This window comes from Pseudopipra pipra, chromosome 3 (assembly GCF_036250125.1).
Source record: "Pseudopipra pipra isolate bDixPip1 chromosome 3, bDixPip1.hap1, whole genome shotgun sequence".
NCBI lineage: Eukaryota > Metazoa > Chordata > Aves > Passeriformes > Pipridae > Pseudopipra > Pseudopipra pipra.
This window is the reverse complement of record NC_087551.1, coordinates 10,670,436-10,696,275: the sequence shown is the minus strand read 5'-3', so window position 1 is coordinate 10,696,275 and position 25,840 is coordinate 10,670,436. Positions and strand designations below refer to the sequence as shown.

General features: G+C 42.6%; 1 protein-coding gene across 1 annotated transcript in view; it reads left to right on the top strand.

The window, feature by feature from the left end:
• MRPS5 (mitochondrial ribosomal protein S5) overlaps positions 1 to 20,183 on the top strand; it is a 44,941-nt gene extending 24,758 nt beyond the window's left edge. Inside the window, exons 6-11 of the mRNA XM_064647720.1 lie at positions 4,656 to 4,746; positions 7,440 to 7,486; positions 8,397 to 8,454; positions 10,261 to 10,323; positions 18,029 to 18,165; positions 19,595 to 20,183. Coding sequence (XP_064503790.1) covers positions 4,656 to 4,746; positions 7,440 to 7,486; positions 8,397 to 8,454; positions 10,261 to 10,323; positions 18,029 to 18,165; positions 19,595 to 19,819 — 621 coding nt within the window. The 3' untranslated portion in view covers positions 19,820 to 20,183. The remainder of the gene's footprint in view (positions 1 to 4,655; positions 4,747 to 7,439; positions 7,487 to 8,396; positions 8,455 to 10,260; positions 10,324 to 18,028; positions 18,166 to 19,594) is intronic.
• Positions 20,184 to 25,840: the final 5,657 nt, after the last annotated feature.

Genomic DNA, 25,840 nt, shown 5'->3' with positions numbered 1-25,840 from the left:
TTCAGACAGTTTTTAAGATAGTGCCTGAAGCAACCTGTCACAGGAAAGAATGAGAGGTTGGAGCTGTGCACTAGAATTTAGTTCTGATACTCTTGGAGTTCTGAAAGATTTTGGCCTGCCTTAAAAGTAGAGTTTAGGGATGCTACCTTCAACTGGTTCTGTTGATTAAATGGTGAATTATTTTTTTGTCTCTTTTACCTGTCAGCCTGTATGGAAGAAATAACTGTTTGGAACACTCAGAGACTTTCACTTGCCAGCAATACTAGTTCTGCCCACCAGCTTGTGCAATTTCTGATTTTTAGGTATGGTAGGTTAACATTACAAGTGGAAAATGTTCTGCCACGGTGGTACAGATCTGCTCTGCCCTTGATGTAGGGGAGAGAAGGCTGACATGATTTGAGTAACTGGTTTCTCAAATCTTTTAGCTATATCCCTGAGCCTCTCCAGGCTCCCTTGCATGGAAGTGCTTTTCTTTCAGCACTATATCCTGCTCTCATTTTATCTCATCTCACCTTGTACCTTAGAGAAGTATTGGGACCAGAGGTTCTTATGCCATGAGGGGATCAGCCTATGCAGGCACTCTTCTCTGCATAACAGCAGCAAAAGCATAGCAGTGTCAAGAATGTGGCCTTAGAGGTAGCAGGTTCTTAAAACTCATGACTAGAATATGATTTCTAGAAAGGAGGGCTTTCCAAGGACAATGAGGTTGGCCAGTTATTCATTCTGCTTTTACAAAAACAAAACCTCCAGGGAAATGTTGGATTTTTACCCTTTTTCTAACACAGTGCAACAGCTGAAATCACAATAACATTTAGCAGCTTGTCTTTGACTTTATTTCCACATTGTCATTTGTCCTCTTAATAAATATTTGAGGTGGGTTTAGTTTGGTTTTGAAAGGTGATGTTCTTCCCTCAGTTCTCAAAAGAAAGCTGAATTTGCAGTATCATCACTGGATAATGGATACAAAGAGACAGTTAATTTGAGGTACATTTTGTTTAAGGTTGAGCATGTGTTGCATCTTTTTTCAAATTTCAAAAGTTGGCTTTAAATCTAGCTTGAGTGGCAATCTAGTAAATAGGGGTAATTGTGTCTTAGTTTCAGTCACTTTTCCAAGGTCGTGTTGTTTTAAAAGTGGCACATTGTTCATTTTGCATTAATTAATTCCAATGCAGTTTAATGATAGGCTGTAGCAGGATGCTTTGTTTCCCAAGACAGAAATGAAGCATTGCTGAGCACGCTCCAGAAGAGCACTACTTCTTTTTATATAAGGAGGCATGGGACTGTGTTGTTCCAGCAGTTGTGACTGCCTGTGTACATTATCAAGCTTGAAAGGCCTTCACAGCACTTCAGGAGAGATGCAATAGCACTGATCATGACGGGTGGCTGAACACATTTTCCTACAGAGCTGCTCAGAAACAGCTGACAAGTGCAGTGTTAGGAAGGCTCCTGGAGAAGCTCATTGCATGTGTCTTTATTGCCACATTCTGGAAAGGGAGAAGAATAATCCATGAAGAGGTTTCTACAAACATCGTGTCCTTTATTTTTGACAAGTATGCATGCCAACTCTGTTTTTGTACAAGTGCTTATTCAGATTGGCAATGGAAGATAAAAGTATGTGCAAAGCAAAAATAGTATGCTCTTGATGCTCCTGGAGAGATCACTCTGCTCCACTCCCTTTTCTTTCATCATTATTTTGCATTTTCTGTAAATAGCCTTTTTCCACAGGCACTTTCATCTTATGGGGCTTGGTTTTTTAGCTTGTTCTTGTAAGCAGTAAGATCGAAGAAAGAAAAATAGCTTGGAATAAGCAATTAGCAAAGCTGATATTTCTTCAAAGTGCTCTGTAGAATGTGTGCGCACCTTGAATTAAATAGTATCTTTATTTTAAGGAAAGCAAGGTGGAATTTTTCTGAAGTACCCATTCCTAATCCGTACCTAGTGAAGGCACTGGAATTTTTGGGAGGTTTGTTGGGGTTGGTTTTTTTTTTTTTTGGTTTGGGGGGGTTTGTGAATTTTAGTAAGAATGTTAAGGCCATGACCAAGTACTTTATAATAGTCCAGTTTCAGATGTATAACACTAAACCCAGGCTAGCTTACTGAAGAATTAGATAGAGAGAAAAGGAGGGAGCACTGATATGGAAATCATATTGAGGCTTCAAGAAAGTAGAACCTGATGCATTTGACAGGAAGAGGAGAAATAATACCATGAAATAAATCCTGTCTTTTGACTGGTAATTCTGAGAGAGATATTAACACAGTCAAGCAATATCCAGTATGTTATTTTATATGTATCTATTTTTATAAATACTATATTTTATATTTTTATAATTTATATGTAGTTCTTATATTACATACTGTATATAAACTATATGTCTATATTTAAATAAACATATAGTTTAATATATAAACAAAACCAAGGAAACTAGAACAGATGGACAAAGGATCTGAGATTGTTGTCCCAAAATCAGGTTCTTTCACCGGGTGTTCAAGAAGCACAGCTCAACACAGAGTTGAGCTATTTGATTTATTTATGTCTCTGCTCCAAATTGAGTGCTAGAGGGTAAAGCTGGCACACCAAAGGCCAAAAATACAAGCATATTTTATACAGTTTGATTATTTACAGTTCTCCATGATGAATCTACATCAGTACTTAGCTAAGCTGCTATTTGCTTTGCTGTCTCTTACCTGAATTTAAAGGTACAGCACATTTTAAATTCACTGCACATGTTCAGGGAATAGAGATCTTCACTTGGAGGCAGCTTCAGCTTCAGAGGTGTGGTTTTTCACATTAAAATGATCTGAGTTTACCAGAGGACAAAATTTGGAAACATTTCTAAACCCCAACAGTCCAAAGGTGGTTTGGGTTGACATGTAACCACTCTCTTCCCTTCTGTATCATCATTTTAGTTACCTTTTATCACATTCTGCATTCTTTAGGTCAAGTTACTCTACTTTTTCGCCAAATGTGCTCTCGCTCCCACTTGTACATCTGTCTTTTTTCTACGTCAAGGGGATATATTAGAGCATATAAGGTGGGAGACTATAAAGCAGTGACTTGCTTATAGAATCATAGAATATGCTGAATTGGGAGGGACCATCAGGAACATTGAATCTGACTTCTGGCCCTGCACAGGACACCCCAAGAATCACACCGTGTGCCTGAGAGCACTGTCCAAATGCTTCTTAAACTCTGGCAGGTTTTGTGCCATGAGCACTTCCCTGGGGAGCCTCTTCCAGTGCTAAACCACCCTCTGGGGGAAAGACCTTTTCCTGATATCCAATCTAAACCATCCCTGACTCAGCTTCATGCCATTTCCTAAAGTCCTGTCACTTGGTCCTGTCAAGAGTGAAGAACCTGTCCCTCCACTTCCCTTCATGAAGATGTTGAAGACTGCAATGAGGTCTCCCCTCAGTCTCCTCCAGGCTGAACAGACCAAGTGACCTCAGCTACTCCTCACATGGCTTCCCTTCAAGGCCCTTCACTATCCTCATGGCCCTCCTTTGGACACTCTCTAATAGCTTAATGTCTTTTTTATATTGTGGCACCCAAAACTGCACTCAGTATTAAAGGTGAGGCCGCCCCAGTGCAGAGCAGAGCGGGACAATCCCCTCCCTTGACCAGCTGGCAATTCTTTGCCTGATGCTCCCCAGGACATGGTTGGCCCTCCTGGCTGCCAGGGCACTGCTGACTCATATTCAACTTGCCATCCAGGGACCAGGACCCCCAGGTCCCTTCCTGCAGCTGCTCTCCAGCATCTCATTCCCCAGTCTGTACACACAACCAGGGTTGCCCCATCCCAGCTGCAGAATCCAGCACTTGCCCTTGTTAAAAGTTCATACGGTTGGTGACTGCCCAGCCCTCTGATTTGTCAAGGTCTCTGCAGGACCTCTCTGCCCTCGAGAGAGTCGACAGCTCCTCCCAATTCAGTGTCGTCAGCAAACTTATTTAGTATTATCATCACACAGGGGAGTCTGTAGCAGAGTCAGAAGTCTGCTGTCTCCTCAGTTGTAGCTGTGTCCCCCACTCCGAATGAAAGAGCTTTCCTGCATCGCTGCTTGAATTCCTTGCAGAGTTTCTGTAAACATTTTTAGTTCCAGGAATGAAATAATATTTTGTTTTCCCCTCTCTTAAATAGAGTCTTCTTTTCAGCAGCTGTCATCTCAGTAATGAGACTGCCTTCTGCAGTCTGCAAGTAGATTTCAATCCCAAGTTTTAATTCATGTAAACCAACAACAGACCTTGAGCAATTCCTAAGAGTGCTTCTACAATATGTTAAAATGTGAGGGGGGCAGTTAGATGTTAGTGTCACTTTCCATTTTTTTCCCCATGTTTTTTTTATCATGCTTGAAATCACACATAAAACTAGCAGCATTAGAGCATTATCTGTTGTGCAGCTAAACACAACAGAGGGGATACTTTAATGAAACTGCACTGAGGTAACTTTGAGTATGGCTTTTTTGGCAACCTTTCTGTATTTAACACTTTGAAGCCAGTGTCCCACTGCACATGACACCCATTCACTAAAGCATATAGATATTTATTACAGACCTCTAATACCTTTTTTTTGTAAACTTGACTCTCTTTAAAAAAAACCCCAAACCCAAAACATTTGGACCATGCAATAACAGGATGCTTTGTGCTGTTTTTTCTTCAGGTGAAAAATGTATTTTGTATGAAGGCAAAGGAAGGCAGAAGAAGATCAATACGTGCCTTAGTGGCTATTGGAAATGGTAAAGGGGCTACAGGTATGTCTGTTTACTGTATGAAAAGATGCCAAATCTATCAGTTTGTAATAGCACTTCAGGAGGCATGGTGATTTAAAGGGATTTTTATACTTTAAAAAAAATTACCCTTATTTCTACTGGACAATATTGAAATACCCCTAAGAATTTTGAGTTTCATCTATAAAAGTAAGCTTTTTAATCAGATTATCCACTTCATTTTGTATTAAAACAAAAAAAGAAATAGAATGCTTGGGGCCCTTTGAGTCAGGTCTCATGGTAAACTTTAGTGCTCTGCAGCTGACCCATTTGTAGACTTTCTCCATTATGGCTCTTCATAATGGTCTCTTCAACAGGCAATTTGAAATCTAGCCATAGAAATGCTGTCTATGGCATAAAGTAAATAGACAAATGAAAAGAAACATAAGGTTATGAAAAATCTTGTAGTATGAGCTGTGAAAAGAGACCCTTTTCCTTTCCTTTCTCAGCAAAGACTGATGCCAGTCAGGGGCATTCAGTTTAGTTGTGATTTCCTTGTAACAGGCCTCTAATTATGTATGGAGCATAGTGATGACCAAGCTGTCTCTAGAAACAATCAAACCCTCTCAGGGCAGCATATAACTTGGATTAACTAGCCCTGGATCCCAACATGAAGGCTCTATGCAGCCACCCTGTACAGCAGTGAGTTTCTTGCATGTTTCCAGTTCTGTTATTGAGGATATAGTGTTTATCTTTCACTCAGTTTTCAAATACCAGGAGTTAGAGATGTTATTATTGTTTTTGCAGGATAATTTTTATTTAAGAAGCACCCTTGAATGTGCTAAGTTTCTCCATAAGGAGATAGTTTTCATGCATTCTCTTGTGGATATAAACCAATGTACATTAAAATTCCCTTTAGACATCAAATAGACATAGAGATAAGACAGCTGTGCAGAATTAAATGAAGAATCAGTTAAAAAAAATAGCTGTGAAGGAAATAATCCAAATAATTTAAATGACAGAGAATTCCTACCTATGTCAGGAGGCAGGAATATGGCATGTATTGTATTGGTCAGAGTACAGGAAATTGCATTTGTATTGCTGTGTGCCTCTAGTAAAGAAAACCCTGCTTTCAATATGTATGTAGAGCACCCACCTTTTGGATGTAGTCTCCTCTTATTATCAGCTGAATAGATATCTCTGATGATGGGATCTATGTGGGAGCTTTAATAAGACAGCTGTATTTCCAGTCAACCAGAGTTTTGTAGAACTTCTTTTATGTGAAAGATTGAAATCCACGTGTTTCTTGAGCTGAATTTTGATTGCAGCTTGGAGTGGAGGAAAATTTATATAGAGAGGAAGGTGTGGTTCTCTAGCAGAAAGATATGTTACCCTGAAAAAATTCCTTCTACCTCTTCTTTGGAAAGCGTTTTCATGAAACATGTTATTGCTGTAATCCATATGTCCTGAATGACTGAATTGAGGTTGTCCAGAGAACACATTTTTGTAATTTTCTAATGTACTGCATGACTTCACAGCATTAATAAACTGCTGTTGTGCTCTGTGTGTGTATTTAAAAGAATAGCAGAGTTTCCTTGTATTTTCTTATGGAGAAGGTAGAAAGTGATGGAGACCTCTGGGTGCGTGGTGTGTGCACAGGGAAAACTGTCTCAAGAGGCAGCTGATAGCAGACACTACCCTTGACTGCTTCTTCCACAGTTGTCTCCAGGCTAGAGGTCATATGCTTTTTGCTTGTAGCACCACAACAGTCAGGATGGTATTTCTTTCCTAGATCTTTTCGAGCCCATTTCTGCTGTAATGTCTGCATGCATTAGTTAGTGTTGGCCAATGGGTTCAATTCCATTGATTTTTTATTTTTTAAAGGTTTTTGGATACAGGTAACCCACAGCCCCAGCTGACACAACAGAAACATCAAAGGACCAGAAAAGATAGACTTGCTCATTTGAAGTTAAATGGTTTTAATTCAGTCTACCTTGACATTGTTAGACTCTACAGAGTTTGCAAAAATGGTTGTCACATCCTCTTTTTCATTCTGTACAGTCAGTTATGTCCTGCTTTGAGCTGACTGCTGTAAAATCTCTTCAGTGCTACCACTGTTGACCTGGTAAATAGGAGTAGGTCTGAGAGTTCAGAGGGAATTAGGTATCAGTTTGTAAACTGGCAGTCTGTATATTCTCTGTTCTACAGGCATGTGTTTTTTTGCAATGCATGACTGTGTTAAACGTGGTTTTCACAGAATCATGGTTTTCACAGAATCATAGTTTTCATATTCTCTATTTCACCAACAGCAAACCAATAGTCTCCTTTGCTTCTAGGTTCTTGAAGCTACTGTTTGTACAGACATAGTTGATATATCTGCATCAGCTTCCTTTTTTTTTTCTTCAATCCCTTCTTTCTTTTTAAACAGAAGAATGGACTTTTTTTTTGTCTGAAGCAGTCACCACTATTCAATTATTTGAAACAAGTTTGGTCAAATACACAAAAATAAGTTAAGCCTTATTTGTTTTCATTTGACAACAAGCAATTGGCATCCAGATCTAAGGCATTCATAGCTCCTAAACTGTTTGTTTCTGTGATTTTCCCTGAACCATTTTCTGAGTATGATCTGTGCAATGGAGTGGAAATTTAAATACTAAACGTGGTTGTGAAGTTCTGGGTTTTTTGTTTTTCTGCATCACCTGTTTCTCGGCAATAAAATGACTCTTTCTGTCTTGCAGGTTTTGCGCTGGGGAAAGCAAGTGACAGGGCAGCTGCTTTACGGAAGGTATGTTGATTGAATATTTCTTGCCACGTCCCTAAGTGCCATGTCTACACACCTTTTAAATACCTCCAGGGGTGAGAACTCAACTAGGGATGAGAACTCAACCACTTCACTGGGCAGCCTGTTTCAATGCTTGATAACCCCTTCAGTGGAGAATTTTTTCCCATCTAAACCTCCCCTGGCACAACTTGAGGCAATTTCCTCTCATCCTGTCACTTGCTATTTGGGAAAAGAGACTGACTGCCACCCCACTTCAGCCTCCTTTTGTGTAGTTGTACAGAGCAATACAGTCTCCCCTCAGCCTCCTTTTCTCCAGGCTAAGCACCTCCAACTCCCTCAGCTGCTCCTTGTAAGAGCTGTGCTCCAGACCCTTCACCAGCTCTGTTGCTCTTTGGTCACACATAGCGAAGTTGCCCTGCAATGAAATTCTGCTAATGCATCCCTTTATTTTCTTTCTATTCCTTTTGCTATGGTTATTACCTATCCCCCTCCTCAGTCACTTATTTCCAATATCTATATAGCATACAGTCTGCTTATACTGTGAGTGTGTAGGAATTTTTCTCTCACACATGCATAATGACCTTAATAAGGCTCCCTTAGATTTCAGAATGTTACTTGTCCATCTACATTAATCTATTTTGTTGTAACACTTAACTAATCTATGAAGTAGCAATGCTAAAATACACAAAGTTTGATGAAGTTGTTGCTATACTGAGAAATTGTTAAATCTGTTAGGAGAAAGCTGTTCTTTAAAGAGAACATTTTTATTTCCATAAAGTTTAGATGTGGCAAACCCTTCTTAAGTTTTTTTTTCTTGCATTTTATTTATCTAGTTAACTGAACAATGGTAAATTTCAAGTGTTTAGTAGAAAAAAATCAAGGAAAAAAAATGTTTTCTGCTTTTATTCCCTAGGCAAAGAATAAAGCAATAAACTGCTTACATTTTATAGAGCTTTATCAGAACCACACAAGTAAGTATTATACCTTTGATATAAGTACTGAATATACCAACAAGAACTCTTTGCAACTACTTGCAAAGCATAAAAAAGTGTTAACTAACTTTTTTCTGATCTGATGCATTGTATTATTATTCTTCATGCATTATTTTGCTTTTGCAGCATCCTGTGTGAAATCTTAGCCCCAGACTGCTTTAGCTTGGCAGTGGTAATGTAAGAGAACAGTCATCAATCCCTGTGTTAAATAGATCACTATTACCTGGAAAGAATATGTGGTTTGCTCTTTACTTCCATTCAGGTTTGAATCAACTGTTTTAGGAAGGTCCGTGCAGAAAGGTTAAGATTAAATAAACAGAGTTGGTGTTAAAATATTGAGAGGTTTATATCCCTTCTAGTCTCCTGCCTTTGCCATGAAAGATTGGGACAAACTTTTTAGCAGGGTCTGTTATGAGAGGACAAGACATAATGGTTTTAAACTAAAGGACGATAGATTCAGACTAGATATGAGGAAGTTTTTTGGTTTTGTTTTTCTTACAAAGAGGGTGGTGAACCACTGGAATACGTTTCACAGAGAGGTGGTGGATGCCCCATCCCTGGAAACATTCAAAGTCAGGTTGGACGGGGCTCTGAACAACCTGATCCAGTTGAAGATGTCCCTGCTCATTGTAGAGGGGTTGGACTAGCTGACCTTTAAAAGGTCCTTTCCTACCCAAACAATTCCATGATTCTGTGCTTAAAATTTGGATACTTAATCTGTAATATTTCAGTCTTTTCAAAAAATAGGAGTGGGGAAGGAGATAGTAGCACAATTAGATCTTTTCTGGCACATTTGAGTTAAGGAAGTCAGATACTGTCAGGGCATTTTTCCCTACAGTGAATTCCTGTGTTTTTCCACTTTCTATGTCAGAGAAGATGATTCCCTGCTGATTCAATCCATGTATGCTGACAAAGCCCAGCAGCCAGGGAGAAACTAGACTGGAGAGGCAGTCTGATGTTTCCTGGTAGTTTTTTGTTAATTCAGTTTAATTTAATTCAAGTCTTCTCTGGTGTCAAACGTGGTACCTGTATACCAAATATTCAGTTATATTTCAGAAAAATTTTGAAAGATAGTACCTTACAGAGTATAAGAGTATTTAACTAAGACATTGTGTAGATAAATATTGAGTATAATGGAACTTTGACTTATGAGTACAAAACTCTAGTCATTTTCATGAGTCTGTTCCTTGAGCATTATTATTTCACACTAACAGATCAGAGATTTGATTCAAAGCTGGTGGTGTTTCTACCATGCTTTCCATTCTACTTAACATAGAGGTCCTCTCTGATCCACTGTGACTGCAGTGCTAGAATCCACTATACAGAGACTGAGTCACTGAATCAGATGTATATAAGAGCCACCTGAGTTTGGGGTTCCTTCTGAAGCAGAGAAAAGCAGGAAGACTGGAAGAGTAAATATTCTGTACAGAAAAATCCAAGAATTATGATATCTAGGGGGTTAAAAGCTGAATTATTGAAAAATCTGAGTATGAGAAAGTTCAAATTGTATTATGTGAGCTCACTTTAAAACTAAATGAGGTTCATTGGAGGCATACAGCATATTTTTCAAGTGGTTTTGTACACAATCATAACATAGTATTCACAGATATGACAACATTCATAATCTATTCCAGAAATTTACCTAGATTAACCCTTCTCTTTAAAGAAGCCAGAGGAGAATAAAACCAACTTGCCATTCACAGTTTGGAAAAATAAAGGTACTAGTTAAAACTTTTCTAGCTGGAAGAATTTAGCTGTAATGCCTTTTTTTTTCTCCCCCTCCAGTTTACCATGACATTACAGTGAAATTTAAAACCACCAAAATCCACATGAAGAAGCAAAACAAAGGTAACTAAAGCTGCCTGGAAATTTTGAAGTTTTATTAATTACTGACTAGTATTTATTTGATGAAGTTAAACTTGTGCAGTGTCTAGTTCACCATGTTTTAAATATTGAAACTGATCAGTTTTTCATTAGAAATAGCTACTGTTGATGACATAGCTTTGCTATTGTAAATCAGGGTTTGCTCCTCTTACACTGGTGGGACCTCTATTTGTGGTTTTCTTTTACAGTTCCTAAGTGTAGTTCCTAGGTGTGGAGAAGTCTAATCTAATCTAATTAGCATAGGTGTTGAATGCAAAGGCCTTCCAGAAGAACCCAGCAGGTTTTGCTTCCCACCATATGCCCTATGCGTGCTTTGGAGAACTGATGGGTTCATTTGATTATTCTTCAGTGACAATTTTTTTTTAAACTGTTGTTTCCAAGACAAGATTCAGAGGTAATTTAGTGTGCAGCGGTGAGAGTGCTTCAAATGTGAATCAGAGTGCAAGGCTGCATCTGTGTGCCTGTCCCTCCTAAGTCCACACTGGGATAACGTGGGCAGATGTCCCCCTTTAATTGCCTCAGACTTCCTGGAACCAGGACAGCATACAGCCTGCTACTTCCTCAAGACCATTACTGCTTCATTCGTCCTAAAATCAAGAATTCCCAGTGTGGAAACTAGAGGGATTATCTACCCTGAGTCGTGCACTATACCAGCAGAAAGACCATCTATCTGATTGTTACGCCAGCTGGCTGAGCTTGATGCTCACCAGCCAACACATGCACACAGACAGTTGTCCCTCATGCACTCCACACTCACAAGTCCCCCCGGGTATACGAGCACGGACCCCCTGCCCACTGGATACCCTGGCCCAGAGGGCTGGTCTAGCTTATGAAAACACAGGCACACCTCACACTCACCAGGATTGGAGAAGATACAGATCCTCAGCCACCCTCTCCAACAGCAACCACCAGGCAGACGAGCTGTGACTCATGGCCCTGCTGCAGCCATGGGTTTGTATGGTGCTGTCAATTCTCACATCCTTCCCAGTCCAGGTCTCCCTGGGTTTACAGTCTTGGTGGTTGCAGAGTCCAGGTTGATCTTCCTGGAAGTGGCATCTGTAGTTTCTTGATAGCTCATCAGTTACCAGTGGTGTGTGTTTCTTGTCACTGTCTCTTTGTTTTTTTCAGATCTGTGTCTCTGTATATTTTGTTTCTGATTTCCCTTTTTTCCCCTCAATTCCCTAACTGACAAGGTCTGCAGTCAGATAACCTCACTAGGATAAACATTCTGACACTCTTAAGATGCTCTCACCAGTTAGTGTGGCTGACCAGGTTTGGTTCTCATCACTGCCTTACCATTTGTCAGTCATGTTTGTGTCCCTGGATGTTCCTGTCACTCCACTTTGACATACCCTTACAGCTGCTAATCCATTGGAAGTAGTTGCAATTAAAAATACTTTCAGTCCACTGTGGTACTCTCAGCCTTTCCTAGTATGAGAAATGCTTTAGTCCCTTAGAATCATAGAATAGAATCATAGAATCGATTGGGTTGGAAAAGACCTCCGAAATCATCGAGTCCAACCCTTGGTCCAAATCCAGTCCATTTACTAGATCATGGCACTCAGTGCCACGTCCAATCTGCGTTTAAAAATCTCCAGGGATGGTGAATCCACCACCTCTCTGGGCAGCCCATTCCAATGCCTGATCACTCTCTCTGTAAAGAATTTTCTCCTGATATCCAACTTAAATTTCCCCTGGCGGAGCTTAAGCCCGTGTCCCCTTGTCCTATTGCTGAGTGCCTGAGAGAAGAGACCAACCCCCACCTGGCTAGAACTTCCCTTCAGGTAGTTATAGACGGTGATGAGGTCACCTCTGAGCCTCCTCTTCTCCAGGCTAAACAACCCCAGCTCCCTCAGCCTCTCCCCATAGGACTTATGCTCCAGTCCCTTCACCAGCCTTGTTGCTCTTCTCTGGACCCGCTCCAGCACCTCAATATCCTTTCTGAACTGAGGGGCCCAGAACTGAACACAATACTCAAGGTGTGGCCTCACCAATGCAGAGTACAGGGGAAGGATCACTTCCCTGCTCCTGCTGGCCACGCTATTTTTGATACAGGACAAGATCCCATTGGCCTTCTTGGCCACCTGGGCACACTGTTGGCTCATGTTGAGCTTCCTGTCAATTAGTACCCCCAGGTCCCTTTCTGCCTGGCTGCTCTTCAGCCACTCTTTGCCCAGCCTGTAGCACTGCATGGGGTTGTTGTGGCCAAAGTGCAGGACCCGGCACTTGGCTTTATTGAACTTCATCCCATTGGAATCAGCCCATCTCTCAAGTCTATCCAGATCCCTCTGCAGAGCCCTCCTGCCTTCCAGCAGGTCGACACTCCCTCCCAATTTAGTGTCATCAGCAAATTTGCTGATGATGGACTCAATCCCCTCATCTAAATCATCTATAAAGATGTTAAACAGGACTGGGCCCAACACTGATCCCTGGGGAACACCACTAGTGACTGGCCGCCAGCTGGATGCAGCTCCATTCACCAGCACTCTCTGGGCCCGACCCTCCAGCCAGTTCCTAATCCAGGAGAGGGTATACTTGTCCAAGCCATGGGCTACCAGCTTTTCCAGGAGTATATTATGGGAGACAGTGTCAAAGGCCTTGCTGAAGTCTGGATAGACCACATCCACAGCCTTCCTTAATCATCTTCCTACCACTTTGCTGGACTCTATCCAATATTTCAACATCTCTCTTGTAATGGGGAGCCCAGAACTGGACACAGTGCTCCAGGTGCGTCTCACTTGTGCTGAGTAGAGGGGAAGGATCACCTCCCCCAACCCACTGGCAACAGTCCTAACACAGCCCAGGATACCATTGGCCTTTTTTGCTGCAAGGACATGTGGCTGGCTCATGGTCAACTTGGTGGCCACCAGGAGCTCCCGAGCCCTTTTCTGCCATGCTGCTTTCCATCTGTTCAGCCCCCAGGATGTGTTGGTGCATGTGGTTCCTCCCCAGGTGCAGGGCTTTGCACTTGCTCTTGTTGAATGTCATGAAGTTCCTGTCAGCCCATTTCTCCAGCCTGTCAAGATTCCTCTGGGTGGCAGCACGAGACCTGGTGTATCTCCACTCCTCCCAGTGTTGTATCAACAGCAAACTTGCCAAGATAACACTGTGCCCCACTACTGAAATAATTTATGAAGATGCATCTAAGTGAGGCTGACTGTCCTACAGTTGTAGGAAGGAGGAAGTTGTCATCAATGCATGCCAGGTATTTCCTGTATTGCATATTCCTTTCTGTGTTGTTTCACCAGAATCTCTTGGGGTCATTGAAGGCCCTGTGAAAATCAGGGCCTGTGAACACGATGCCCTTATGTCTGTAGAAGGCCTCATCCACTTGTTCTTCCTGATCAGGTGTCCTCTAGCAATCTGACATGCCCTACAATGTTGCCCGTATTGGTCTGCTTTTTAACCATAAACTTACCCATAAGCTCTCACTTGGGATCATCCATCCCCAGAGTAGAGCAGATCTCCACATATTCCAGCTGTTTTCTCACAGAAAGGGCAACTCCACCTCTTTGTATTCACAGTCTCTCCTTTCTAAAGAGGCTGTATCCCTCCACTGTAGCACTCCATTCCTGTTAGCCATCTGCCACAACTCTCTGATTTCAACTAGACCATTAGATGCACAGCTGCACACAGATATCTCAGTTCCTCACATTTATTCTCAGTGCTGCATGCATTAGTGAACAGAGGCCCTTACTGTGCTGATTTCCCAGAAAGCACTTTTCCATAACACTACCTTGCAGACACTTCCTTGCTTAAGTGCAAATGCTGGCAGTGACCCTACTCAAAGCCCTTATGATGATTTTTGCTTTCCCTCTTGCTCACATCACTCCAAACCCTTTGTTTATCGGCGCTCTCTGTCCCACCCTCAGAGGGATGCTGATAATTCTATCCCTAGTGTAAAGCTGTCCTTACAGATCAGCCACCCTACTGGCAAAGATACCTTTGTCCTGCTTAGCAAGGTAGATCCCATCTCTCCCAAGCACACACTGATCCTCAGCAAGGTCCAGTTGTCATAGAAAACAGAACCGTGTTGCTGGCACCACCTTCATGACTATTGTTGACCTGCATTATCATTGCCCTCCTCCTTATACCCTTTCCCTTTCTCAGCAGAGTTGAGGAGAACACTGCCTGGGTCCCCATGCCCCAGCTATCACCCCCAGAGCTCTACAGTTACTTCTGATACTCTCCAGCTTGCTCCTGGCAGTACCATTGATGCCCTCATGGAAGTGAAGACTGAGGCGAAGAACTCATTGAGTATCTCAGTCTTTTCCATATCCATTGTCTCCAGTTCTCCCTTCTGGCTTATCACAGGAGATAATACTTTCCTTGGCCTTTCTCATCTGGCCTTTGTACTTAACAGAATCCCTTCTTGTTCTTCTTCACATCCCTTGCCAAGTCCTTTTCCATCTGTGCCTTGGCTTTCCTAACCCCCGTACTCTCCCCAGGTCACCCGTCCCTGCTTCCACTGGCCATACGCTTCCTTCTTACTCCTCTGTTTGAGAAGCAAAACCTTGCTCACCTGTGCCATTTTCCAACCTGCCTTGCCTGATTTGGCGCACACTGGGATGGAGAGCTCTTGCACTCTAAGAAAAGTGTCCTGAAGTTGTTGCCAGCTCTGGTCAGCTCCTTTGTCCCTAAGGACAGTTTCCTAGGGGATCTCATTCACCAACTCTTTAATCATCTGGAAGGTCGCTCTTCCAAAATTCAGGGTCCTGACCTTGCTCCACTCCAGGCCCACACTCACTGAGGTGACTCAGTCCACCAAGGCATGGTCACTACAGCCCAGGCTGTCCCAGGTCTGAATCCCTCTAACCAGCTCATCCACATTGGTGAGCACCAGATCCAGTAACACCTCACCTCTGGTTGGTTTGTCCAATACCTGGGCCAGGAAGTTGTGCTCTATACACTTCAGGTCCCCTGGATTGCTTGCAGCCCAGCTGTGTTGCTTACCCAGCAAGTGTCCCTGTGGTTGAAATCCCCCACTGCAGTGAGAGCTTGCAAGTGTGATGCTTCCTGTATCTGAAGCAAGAAGGCCTCAAGGTTCCCCCTGGTGCTATCTCAGCAAATGCTCACAGCAAAGCCTAATGCTTTAGTAGAAAAGGTGAAGTTGCTGCTATGGTCAGATGTTCCTTTCTTGAATTTATTCCTAATCCCTGCAAAGTGGAGAAATCCCTCCATCATATAGGTAGGATTAGACAAGTAAAAATCCAAATTAAAAAGTAATGTAACGTGAACATGTGAATGTGAGATTCACTCAGAGTAGTTCCTTAGTGTGGATTTAAAGTGGATGTTCTGTTTTCCAAACTATCCCTAGTTATTACCCAGAAAATCTGTTGTAGATTGCCTTTAACAGACTGTGTTAGTTTATAGGAAGGATGCATTTTAAATACTTCTTTTGCTTACCTTTGTATCTTTTTCAGTGTGAGAAAATGTGTTACATCTGAACTGGCTTGTTCTCTTATATTGGGCTCGTTGAATTAAACCTCAGTACAGCAGCGTGCAGGTTCAACATGGCTGAGCCCAATTTTCTCTCCACAGCTGGAATCCTTTGCTTTTGTGTTTGGAATAAATTTCGTCCAGAGACTAATGGATTAGTCTGCTGGCTTCTGAGTTTCATGTATTAATAATCTGCAGAAACTTAATTGAGATAAGATGGGAGAAAAGCAGCAATAAAAATGCCAGAAATTAAATGCTTTCAGTCACTGAAAATGAAACTCTCACAGCCTTTCAGAAGTAATTCACATGTAATTGTGTCTAAAACCTGACTTTGTTTTGTAGCACAGGAAACAGTATTTTCTCAAATGGCAGAAAAAATAGCTTTGGATGGTTATAATTTCTTTTCTGATTATAGGTTCAAAGAAAAATGGATGTAGCGACACAATAAAACATGCAACACTGGAATAGATTTTTTTTTTTTGCCTCCTTTACTCAGCAGCAAGATCATCCTGCAGAGGTTTTCACCTTTTAAGTAAGATACATTAGACGTATCACAAATCAATTTTTAAAGATTACTAGTGTTAGGCCATGTGAAACAATGGCTCTGGGGAACAAGAGAGCAAAATCAGACTCCTCGAAAAAATAATTCATCCATTAAAATCTGGCAAGTGTAAGGAAACCATTTGCAGTTAATGCCAGTGTACTACAACTATTCATTGGAGTTTATATAATCTCCATCTCTGTAATGGAGATGGATGCAGATGACGTGCAAACATCTGTTGTGTTTGTGGATTTTGAAATATGTTTGTTTCTCCTTCACTTTGTGCCACTAATATAATAAAAAAGTGTAATTCATGCCAGTTGCTGGGCCAGGAAAAGAGAAGTGATGCCTCTGCACAGTAGTGTGCAGAGTCCAGTCTTACTCTCTTGATAGTACATAGTATTTTGCTAGTTTTTTTCAGCTGAAAGGGAAAAGCATCACTATTTTTGTGGCTGCTGGCTAATGGCTGTTTTATTTAGCATAAACTGTGAAGTTGGTGAATTGCTGTTTCTGAGTCGGGAGGCAAGTAAAAGGTTCACATTTTGGAGATCAACTGCAAAGTGTAAATTTGGTATAAGTGGGTGCAGTGATGCCTTCCTCAATTTGCAGGCAGGTTCAGACTGATTTTCACTGCTCAAAGCTTTGCACACCAAGAGCCAAATAAAATAAAAATGTCATCGGTTTTATTTGGCTACCAAAAGGCCTGTGAGCAGCAAGAGGCACCAGTGTCAGTGGGTGCTCACTCTCTTTCCCAGCAGCTCTGTTTTGAGACCAGACTTCTCTACTGCAGCATTATTGCCTTCCTTACTTCCCCAGTTTCCCTGCCAGCTCTGCGTCTGATAGAGATCTTGAGCACAATCCCAGGCTTTAGGAAGGCACTGTAGGCCTCTCATCCAGCAGCAGTCTCCCTGGGAGCGTGAGATACTGACATGTCTTCTACTGCAGGGTCCTTCTGGAAGGAAGCCCAAAGGACAGCAGTTTAAATCCCTCCATCATGTATATGAACCAGGATTTACCATCGTTAGGAGTGCAGCAGTTGCTCACCAGAAATTGCAAAGGAAGTGGTGTTGGAGTTTCTGTAGGTGTTGCTTTTTAGAAGTGACAGTCTTCATCAGGGTCCAAGCTGCATTTAGATCCTCTCCCCTTCTAGTGGCTTCTTTTTAATACTCTTTTATGTAAACTCGTTGCCTTGCTTCTCTGCTACTTTTGGTAGTGGTAGTTTTGGGAAGTATTAGAGTGTTATTTTTCTGCTGAGTAGGAGAAAGAAATTGCCTTTTGTTTGGTGAATGTTCACAGGGTGGGGGGTATGTTTGTGGAAGATTGTTCTAAAGATGCCAGTGGTACTTCTAAGGAATTCTATCCAAACCTGTGTCATTAGATAATTCTTCAGGTTGCATTTTTACTGGCTTTATGTTTATAGGTGGTGACATTTTAATTTGGTTTTGCAATATGTTAAGCAAGGTGTATTTAGTATAAAAACCCCTCTGATCTTTGAGTTGGCATGTCTGCAAAGACTGGGAAGAATGATCTTCCCAGAATGGTTTTGCCATTTTTAACATATAATGTGTTCTAACATGCAAGGTAACAAAAATAACAAAGCAGATGTTTTAGTGCTCTTGTCTTCCTTCTTAGTGAGTTGGGGGCTTACAAATAATCAGATAATGCTAATTTACATGTTTTTTTCCCCAGGGTATGGTCTTCGTTGCCACCGAGCTATTATCACCATGTGCAAACTAATTGGCATTAAAGACATGTATGCCAAGGTTACTGGATCCAAAAACTTGATTAACATTACCAGAGCTTTCTTTAAAGGCTTGACCCAACAGGTAGGTGCACTCTCAGTGGTTCTATCCATTCTATCTATCAGGGAACAGAAGGGGATTGATGTTGTAATAATTTGTGGTCAAACAGTTTATATCTAGGCTTTAAATTAAGTAATTTTCCAAAGAGTGAACAAAATCAGCAAGGACATAATTCCTCAGCAGTTTTACGAAGTTTTCCAGTCAGAAATAGATATATGTAACTGTCTGTTCCACAGCCAAGTGCCTGCAGGAGACATCTGAATTTCTGGGCTTTCATTTGTTGTATTTTTTTGTGACAGTTGATAAATCATGGTAGAGGAAGTTGTGGACCAGCTTTGGTTGCTGCTGCCTGTTTGTATTCTAAGTTTTCATTGCCCAAGGAGTGAATGTCACAGCTTCTATTGCTCGTATAATTAAGATCTCTCAAATAAGTCAGGGAGCTGGTGTCATTTCCTCCAGCTCTAAGTGCTCATAATGGAGATGTCTCTGTCTGAGCCAGCTGCCTGTAGTTGATGGAAAAGATCCAACATGCAGCATTTCATCTGTCTTCCTTTGAACACTTAGAATGAGTCACTCCTTTGGAAATTCCTGGTTATCTCATTTGTTCATAGTTTTGGTAGCTGCCAAAATTTAGCTACTTACATTCTAAAGATAACCCTGCATAGCTCTAGTTGTCAAATCTGTCACCTTGTCCTAGCCAACTTGATCAGTTTAGCCTCAGAAGGTGAGGGGATTATGATCCTCTTTGCCTAAGGAGATAGTTACAGATCTCATAGCTTGGGTTATGAGAGGTTATGAAGTTAATCAGACAGGAAGTCTGGCCTGTGTTTTCAATGCATTGTCTCTGAGAAGTCTTCCACAGAGTGAATAGAAGAATAGAAGAAGGGCCTACTGTACAGATTACTGCTTTGAGAGATATGCACTTGATATATTTTCTTGACTGCCCTGAATGGGAAAAATTTCCTGTTACCCGTACACATTTATTCTGTAAAATCTGAGTGTTAACAAACACCTTGTATGTGAGGAAGAGGTGTAGTTGTGTTAAATTCATATCATTATATTAGCTAATATTACCTGTCAGGGCAGTAATAAGCACTATGCTGTTGTCAAAGCAAAATTTATATCCATATAAAGACATAAAAATGTTCCTGCATGTTAGTAACGTGCCAACATGCAGCTTATTAGCAAGATGTGTCTTCTGGACAGATCCTTCCCAGAAGCACGTTCCTCTAGAATGACAGTGTAGTGCTAGTTAGTATATCTGCAGTCTAGCTATCTGAATTTTTGCCCATGTAGGTGAGCCTGGCAAGTCATTTAATTTCTGCAGTGTTTAAACTGTTTATTAGTAAATGATTTTTTTTCCCCTGCCTCATATGCCATGCAGAGTTTGACCTGAAGTAAACCAACACTGTGCATCATTGTTTTGGTTGCCTTTTCTCTCTCCTAATCCCAGGAGACTCACCAGCAGTTGGCAAACCAGAAGGGTCTCTATGTAGTGGAGTTCCGTGAGGAGCAGGGCCCTCTGCCCATCGTCGTGGCTCTGCCTGAGGGGACTGTCCGTGAGGATCCTGAGCCTGAAGATGAGGTTCCCGACACAAAGCTGGAGTGGAGCGAGGTCAAAGAAGCTCAGGGAATGAAGAAATCTCCCTGGGCAAATGTCAGAAGGACAGCATGTTAAAAGCTTCAGTCCCTCTGTCTCTTCAGCTCAGAGGTGCAACTGGGAAAGCCCAGCTCAAACAGACACGTTGTCTTGGCTTACGTTTCAGAGGAGGGCAGCAGTAGCTCTCTCATGCCATTCATATTGCTGCTGCCATTCTACCATTCAGTAACACTGTTTGCTTTCCTACAATTCTTCTGACCACTGTTTGACTGGGGATGTTCAGATGGAAACAGTCAGTGAACATGTCTTAGTCTTCAAGCATGTATTTACTTGATTCCAGAAGGTGATTTTTAGTCAAGAGCTCCCATGATTCTTCTATAAGCTCTTGGGAAACTACTGAAAGTACAAGATTGTGAAAGCAATAAAGAATCATCAGAGTGGGTTTTGTGTGGGTTTGTTGGGGTCTTTTTTTTTTATTATTTTTCCAAAATCTTGAAGCAAGCAGCAGTTGTGGGAATTGATGTGTGCAGCCTCTTATCTCACTCCCTGGGCTCGCTCATTATGGTGGGAGAACTGGGAAATCAGAAAATATAAGCTGCATGCCTTCTGGTGGTGGGTAAGGGGGACAAGGTGATGATGGTGGGCAACAGCTAGAGTTGTGCAAACACTATTTATGCAAGTGGGGGAGTTCCCCAAATGAAGCAGAGCCCAAATAACTGAGGACAGCCACCACCCCACAGTCTCCTGTGGAATATTGTGGTATTTTGACTGGCTTTGGAAGTCCAGTCCAAAATGTGCAGTCCAGCCTTTCTTATGGTGTTTTCCTCTGCAACGTGTGCTTCATTTTCTGCCAGTTTGGTACTGAGCACAGAAAAGTCTGGGATCCTACCCGGAACTCAGAAAGTGCTACAGCTGTCAGAGGATTAAAGGAGAAGGAGCAAGTCCGTGATACGCACCATTCTCTGACTAGAGATGGAATAATCCCCTTCAGGTGGAGGACCTCCAACTGCAGCACACACAAGTATTTACTAGAGGTTAGATTAGCTCACTGGTTGGAGGGGATCCATCACTCAAGTCACACCAGAAGATAAACAGGCTCTGCATCCACATGACAGGACACAATGCTCTACCTGGCAGCTCCATGTCTTGGGCATGGCAAAAGAAACAGTGGAACTAAGCCCAAACAGTGTCTTCTCACAAAGTATTAGAGCAATCCAAGCTATAAAACAAGTTGGGGTTAAATTCTGTGCCTCCCAATCTGTGAGTGCTTGTCATGGCATTTCTCTGTATGCCAAAAGATGCTGCTTCTTTTGTTAGTACAGGAGAAAATACCTTTAGAATCCTTCAAGACCAACCTGGGAATTTACATTTGAAGTTCTGATGTTAAAGACAATATTTTATGTTCATTTCAGTGCAGGTTTCTAAAGACAGCAATTGTGTATATACAAACAGGCAGGGTGAATTTAAATGAGTTTTATTTCACTCTCGTAAGGAAAATTCTAATTCTAAGGCTGTGTCTGCTGAGCAGTTGGCTGAAGGCTTTATTCCTGTTTGCCAGCTCAGTCTAAATACAATTCCAGTAGAATTGCCAAGTGTTCAGTTTGAAAACTTTCTTGTAAGCAGCCTATCACACTACTGTTAAAGAATGCATGCTCACATTTAGCTTGCACCTTACAGCTGAGCAAAATCAAAGATTAAAAAACTGGACTAAAGGAATCGAACCTTTGCTGTATTTAGATGACCTTCAGTTTGCCTGTGTCCTTGCAGAAACAGAGAGCTGAAGGGAGTTGGCTCAGCTGCTGACCCAAAACAACCTCAGTTTGAGTAGTGAGCCTAAACTGACTGACTGGATCAGCTCTTTGTCATTTGCTTCCTGCAGTGAGCAGATGGATCATGCCAGCATTTTTTCTCAGAATCGGAAATCAGGTGTGTCTCAGTAGCAGGTGATTGCATCCATGTTTGGAGATGTCCTTCTGCTTCCTTGCACGCTGTTCTTACATTTCCTCACCCAATGCATATGGAAAAGCCCCCTGTATTCTGGCCTAAGGATGATGAAGGTGCTACAGGAGATCCTGCAAGGCCACTGCTGCACAAAAATTGGGGATGTAGGTTGATGTCAGTGTCTCCAGCTATGCATAATGGGATGAGGTGGCAGCATTCAGCCCGCTCTTGTGTGATCTTGGGATCACACAAGAAAGACAAGCTGTAGGGACAGGTCCTTAGATAACAGCACCCAGCACAGAGCAAGTTGTAAAGTCCAGCTCTCCCCAGCCAACCTGGGCCTGAACACTGTTCTTTGTGCAACCCAAAGTGAGATCTCACACCACATTTTCCCAGCTCGTGAGGCACATGGGCTGTCACTTGGCACAAGGGTCCCCGTGTGTCTTTCGTGTGTAGAGGTTGGAAAACAGACATCTCCCTTGAATGCCTCTTGGTCACTCAGTAATTTCTTTTCTCACTGCTAATGCAGGAGAAACGTTGTTCCCAGTGGCTCTTTTCTCCATCAGCCAAAGCACTTGGAAATGTCTGACTGATTTACAGCTGGTGTCTCCAAAAGAATCCACACAAGACTTTCAGGTCCACTTTGTGGGCTAGTAGATATGCGCTGTAGGATAAGGAAGCAGTAGGATGAATGCCATTTACCTTTACAGAACTTATGGTTATGGAGTAACCACAAGTCTCCCTCTTTCCCCAAAGTCTGCACACTAGCTACACTTGCATCTGATCCCACGAGGGTCTTCAGGAATCCTCTGCCTTGTCTCTGCTCTCTGGAGGACATTTAGGGTTCTTCTCAGACACACAGGACAGTAATTCATTCTCGAACCTCGCCGGAAAGGAAGAGCGCGAGGTCCCTCCTGCTGGCTTTATTTATACCTCAAGTTACGTAAAGGAATAGCATGGAATACTTCCGTGATCACTTTCCTAGTTCCTTCCTGGTTACAAGCTGGTCTCCAGGAAGGCCTAGAGTGAAACCATCACAGAGCACTTCCCTGAATTGGAAATAAGGCATTTCCATCCCTCACAGCAAATGGGGTTTCATTGCTTGATCCTGTTGGCATAAGGGAGACCAGGGAGCAGGAGGGCCATGGTCTCAGTATAGAGACCAGAGGTGTGGAATGAACTATAACTGAGTCAGGAGAGGGAGAGGCAGGCTGAGCTGGCAGTGAATCACACTGCCACAGACCTGGTTAGAGCTTAGTTCCCTGCAAAGAAGTAATCTTTTGTGGGTTTACTGTTTTCGCAAGTTTGTTCACATTAATATAGATGCTTGTATAGATGTTTTACCCAGCATACAGGCTGCTCATTGCTCACAAATAAGGCTGACTGTAAAATAAGAAACTCCTGCATTTTCCATGGAGCTGGCCATAAGTTTCTATTAAGTTTCTTTGCTCTCAGAAAAATCAAATTATTCTTCTGCAGTTCAGGAGAAGATGGAAGTTCTACTAACTCATTGCATCGCTGGAGGGCAGGTATCTAATATACAAATATTTGGGGAGCAGTTAACATCGCGGTCAAGCCACTTAATTAAGCAAGAGCAACCAGATTACAATCTGGGCATAGTTAATGAATAGGTCTGTAATTTGTTTTTAACAGGAACTAAGGTTTTGCCTGCCTTCAGGTAGGTCGATCGTTTTCACTAGCATGTTCTCTGGATGCCTGCAGACCTTGGCATGCTGAGGAAGCTGGAGAAGAGCAGAGGGAAACTCCAGTTACATTACCGGTTGAAACCTGGTGGTGGCTGTGGGGACACAATAGACCCACTGTTTTAACAGTGGGAATGGGACTTGTAAATGCTCTGGGGGGAAAAAAAAGGCAGATATGTGGCTTTTTAAATGGGCTGCTCCATCTATCGACATCTGCAATGGAATCCCAGGCATGGGGAGGATGAGAATGTTGAAGATGAGATACCAGTCTGGAGGGATCTGGAAATGCCTAAGCAAATGCAGAGGGTGGGATAGAGCAGCCCCATATATTGGGCCAGGCTGGGAGCAGCTCTGTAGGCAAGGACTGCAAGTGCCTGTGGTCAGCAAACTGCAAGGGCCAGGTGTGCAAACAGCATTCCACAGAGCCAGCCATCTCACATCCTGGGGAGCCAGGCCAATTTGGAATTGACTCCATGGAAGTATCTCCAAGGGAAAAGGCTTGTGAGCCTGCAGTGTTCATCACGCCCAATGTTTCCAGTGGAGTGACAGCAAATTCTCAGGCCAATGCTGTCCTCAGGGTGAAGGGATGTGGTGAAGGGATGTGGTGCACATGTGGTAGGTGGTCTGTAGGTCCTGGGAGATTCTCTGAGCTCTGGGCTGCATTTTTCCCTTCCAGAATCACTGAAGTGTGCCATTTTCCAGACAGCTACCTTGGGTTGCCCAGGTTCAGGTCATGGCAGTCTTCATGGCTGTATTGAGATGATAGCAAAGCTTGGCATGATGGGCAGCAGAGACTTCTTTTTTTTCATTTTTCTTTTTTCTCTTCTTCCTGCCATGCAGGGAACGTGCATATTGCTGCAAATGAGGTTCAACTCAGCAGCCTGATGCAACAAAACCACACCTCACTGTGTCACTGTCCTGCACTGGGGGCACAGCAGCCCTGTGCCAAACAGGGACACTCATTCACCCTGCAAGCTACTTAGCTGCATGAGATTGAAGTTAAGAGTCACACCGGGAGGGTTTCGAAGTTTCAACACCACTTTGTTGTTCATTCTTGACCCTTCGTGATTTTGGCCCTTCTACCTGCCCAGCCCTCCCCAGGAAAAAATCTGGCCCAGGTCACACTGGGGTCACAGAGCGTCCTTCCCAATACCACATCCACGACCTTGTCACAGCCCTCTCCAGAGCAGCACTGAGCTGATAACATGCCCATGCCAGCAGCACACGGCTGTTTTTCTCCAATGCTGGTTTTCAGCAAGGTTAGGATAATACTGTGGGGGAGGTATCTCAGCAAACTGGGTGGGGACAGAAAGAAACGGTGGAGCAGGTGAGCTAGTGCAGACTGTGGTGAACTGGTGTGTGGCAGGGAAGGGAGAAGCAAAGGCAGAAAGAATGAGGAGGAGAAATGGGAGCCCTGCCAAGACATAGGCTGTAAATGTGATGGCTGCAAGGGACATGGATATGAAGGGACAGGCAACACTGCTTGTTGCCGAGGTGCTGGCAGAGCAAGAGAGGAAGACAGAGATACAGGATCCCAGAGTGCAAAGTATGACTGCAAATGTCTGCCTTTGTAAACAGACCCAAGCAGAAAACATCCTTGTGTTTCAATGTTAAATTCAGGGGCAATAACAGAACGAGGGCAAACCTGGCCACCAACACCCCTCACACACCCCATGATGATGTGATGTTGAAACCAGTTTCAAAGGGTAGATGTTTAACTTCAGAACCATGTGCCATTGTCCAAAGTGGCTGCAAGTTCCCTCCCTGCTCTGAAAAGGGATTTCTTTTTCCACCTCTGTTGCAATGAGTTTGCTGTTGTCACAGTAACACAGGCAAAACAAGTCAGGCTGGTTTTCAGCAATAAAAAACCCCAACAATTAAATGTTTTCCTTACATTGCAATTAAAAACTTCAGCCCAAACCTGTGGTCACAGGTCAAAAGTTCCCCCAGATCTGAAGCAACAGAGATGCCTCCAAGTCAAGTTTTATTTCCCTTTTGTTCTCCCGTCCTTGTTATTATCCAGGAACTTCAGACTCAAAAGGGAAACATTTTTAGCCCCACAATCTGGAAAGGATAATTTGGTACATTGCTTATGAGGCACCTCTAACATGTGAAAAGATCCCTTCCTAAGTCTAAACTCCATTTAAATTAATTCATTGTCACAGTTTAACGCCAGCAACTAAGCTCCAGAGAGCCACTCACTCATTCCCCACAGTGGGATGGAATGGGATTGGGGAGAGAATCGTCAGGGTAAAAGTTAGAAAACTCATGGATTAAGATAACTGATGGTTTAGTAAGTAAAGCAAAAGCCCTGCACATAGCAAAGCCAGACAAGGAATTCATTCACTTCCCATGGGCAGGCCATCTCCAGGGAAGCAGGGCTCCATCACACGTTATTTGAGAAGACAAATGCCACAACTCCAAATGTCCCATCTTCCTCCATCTTCCCCCAGCT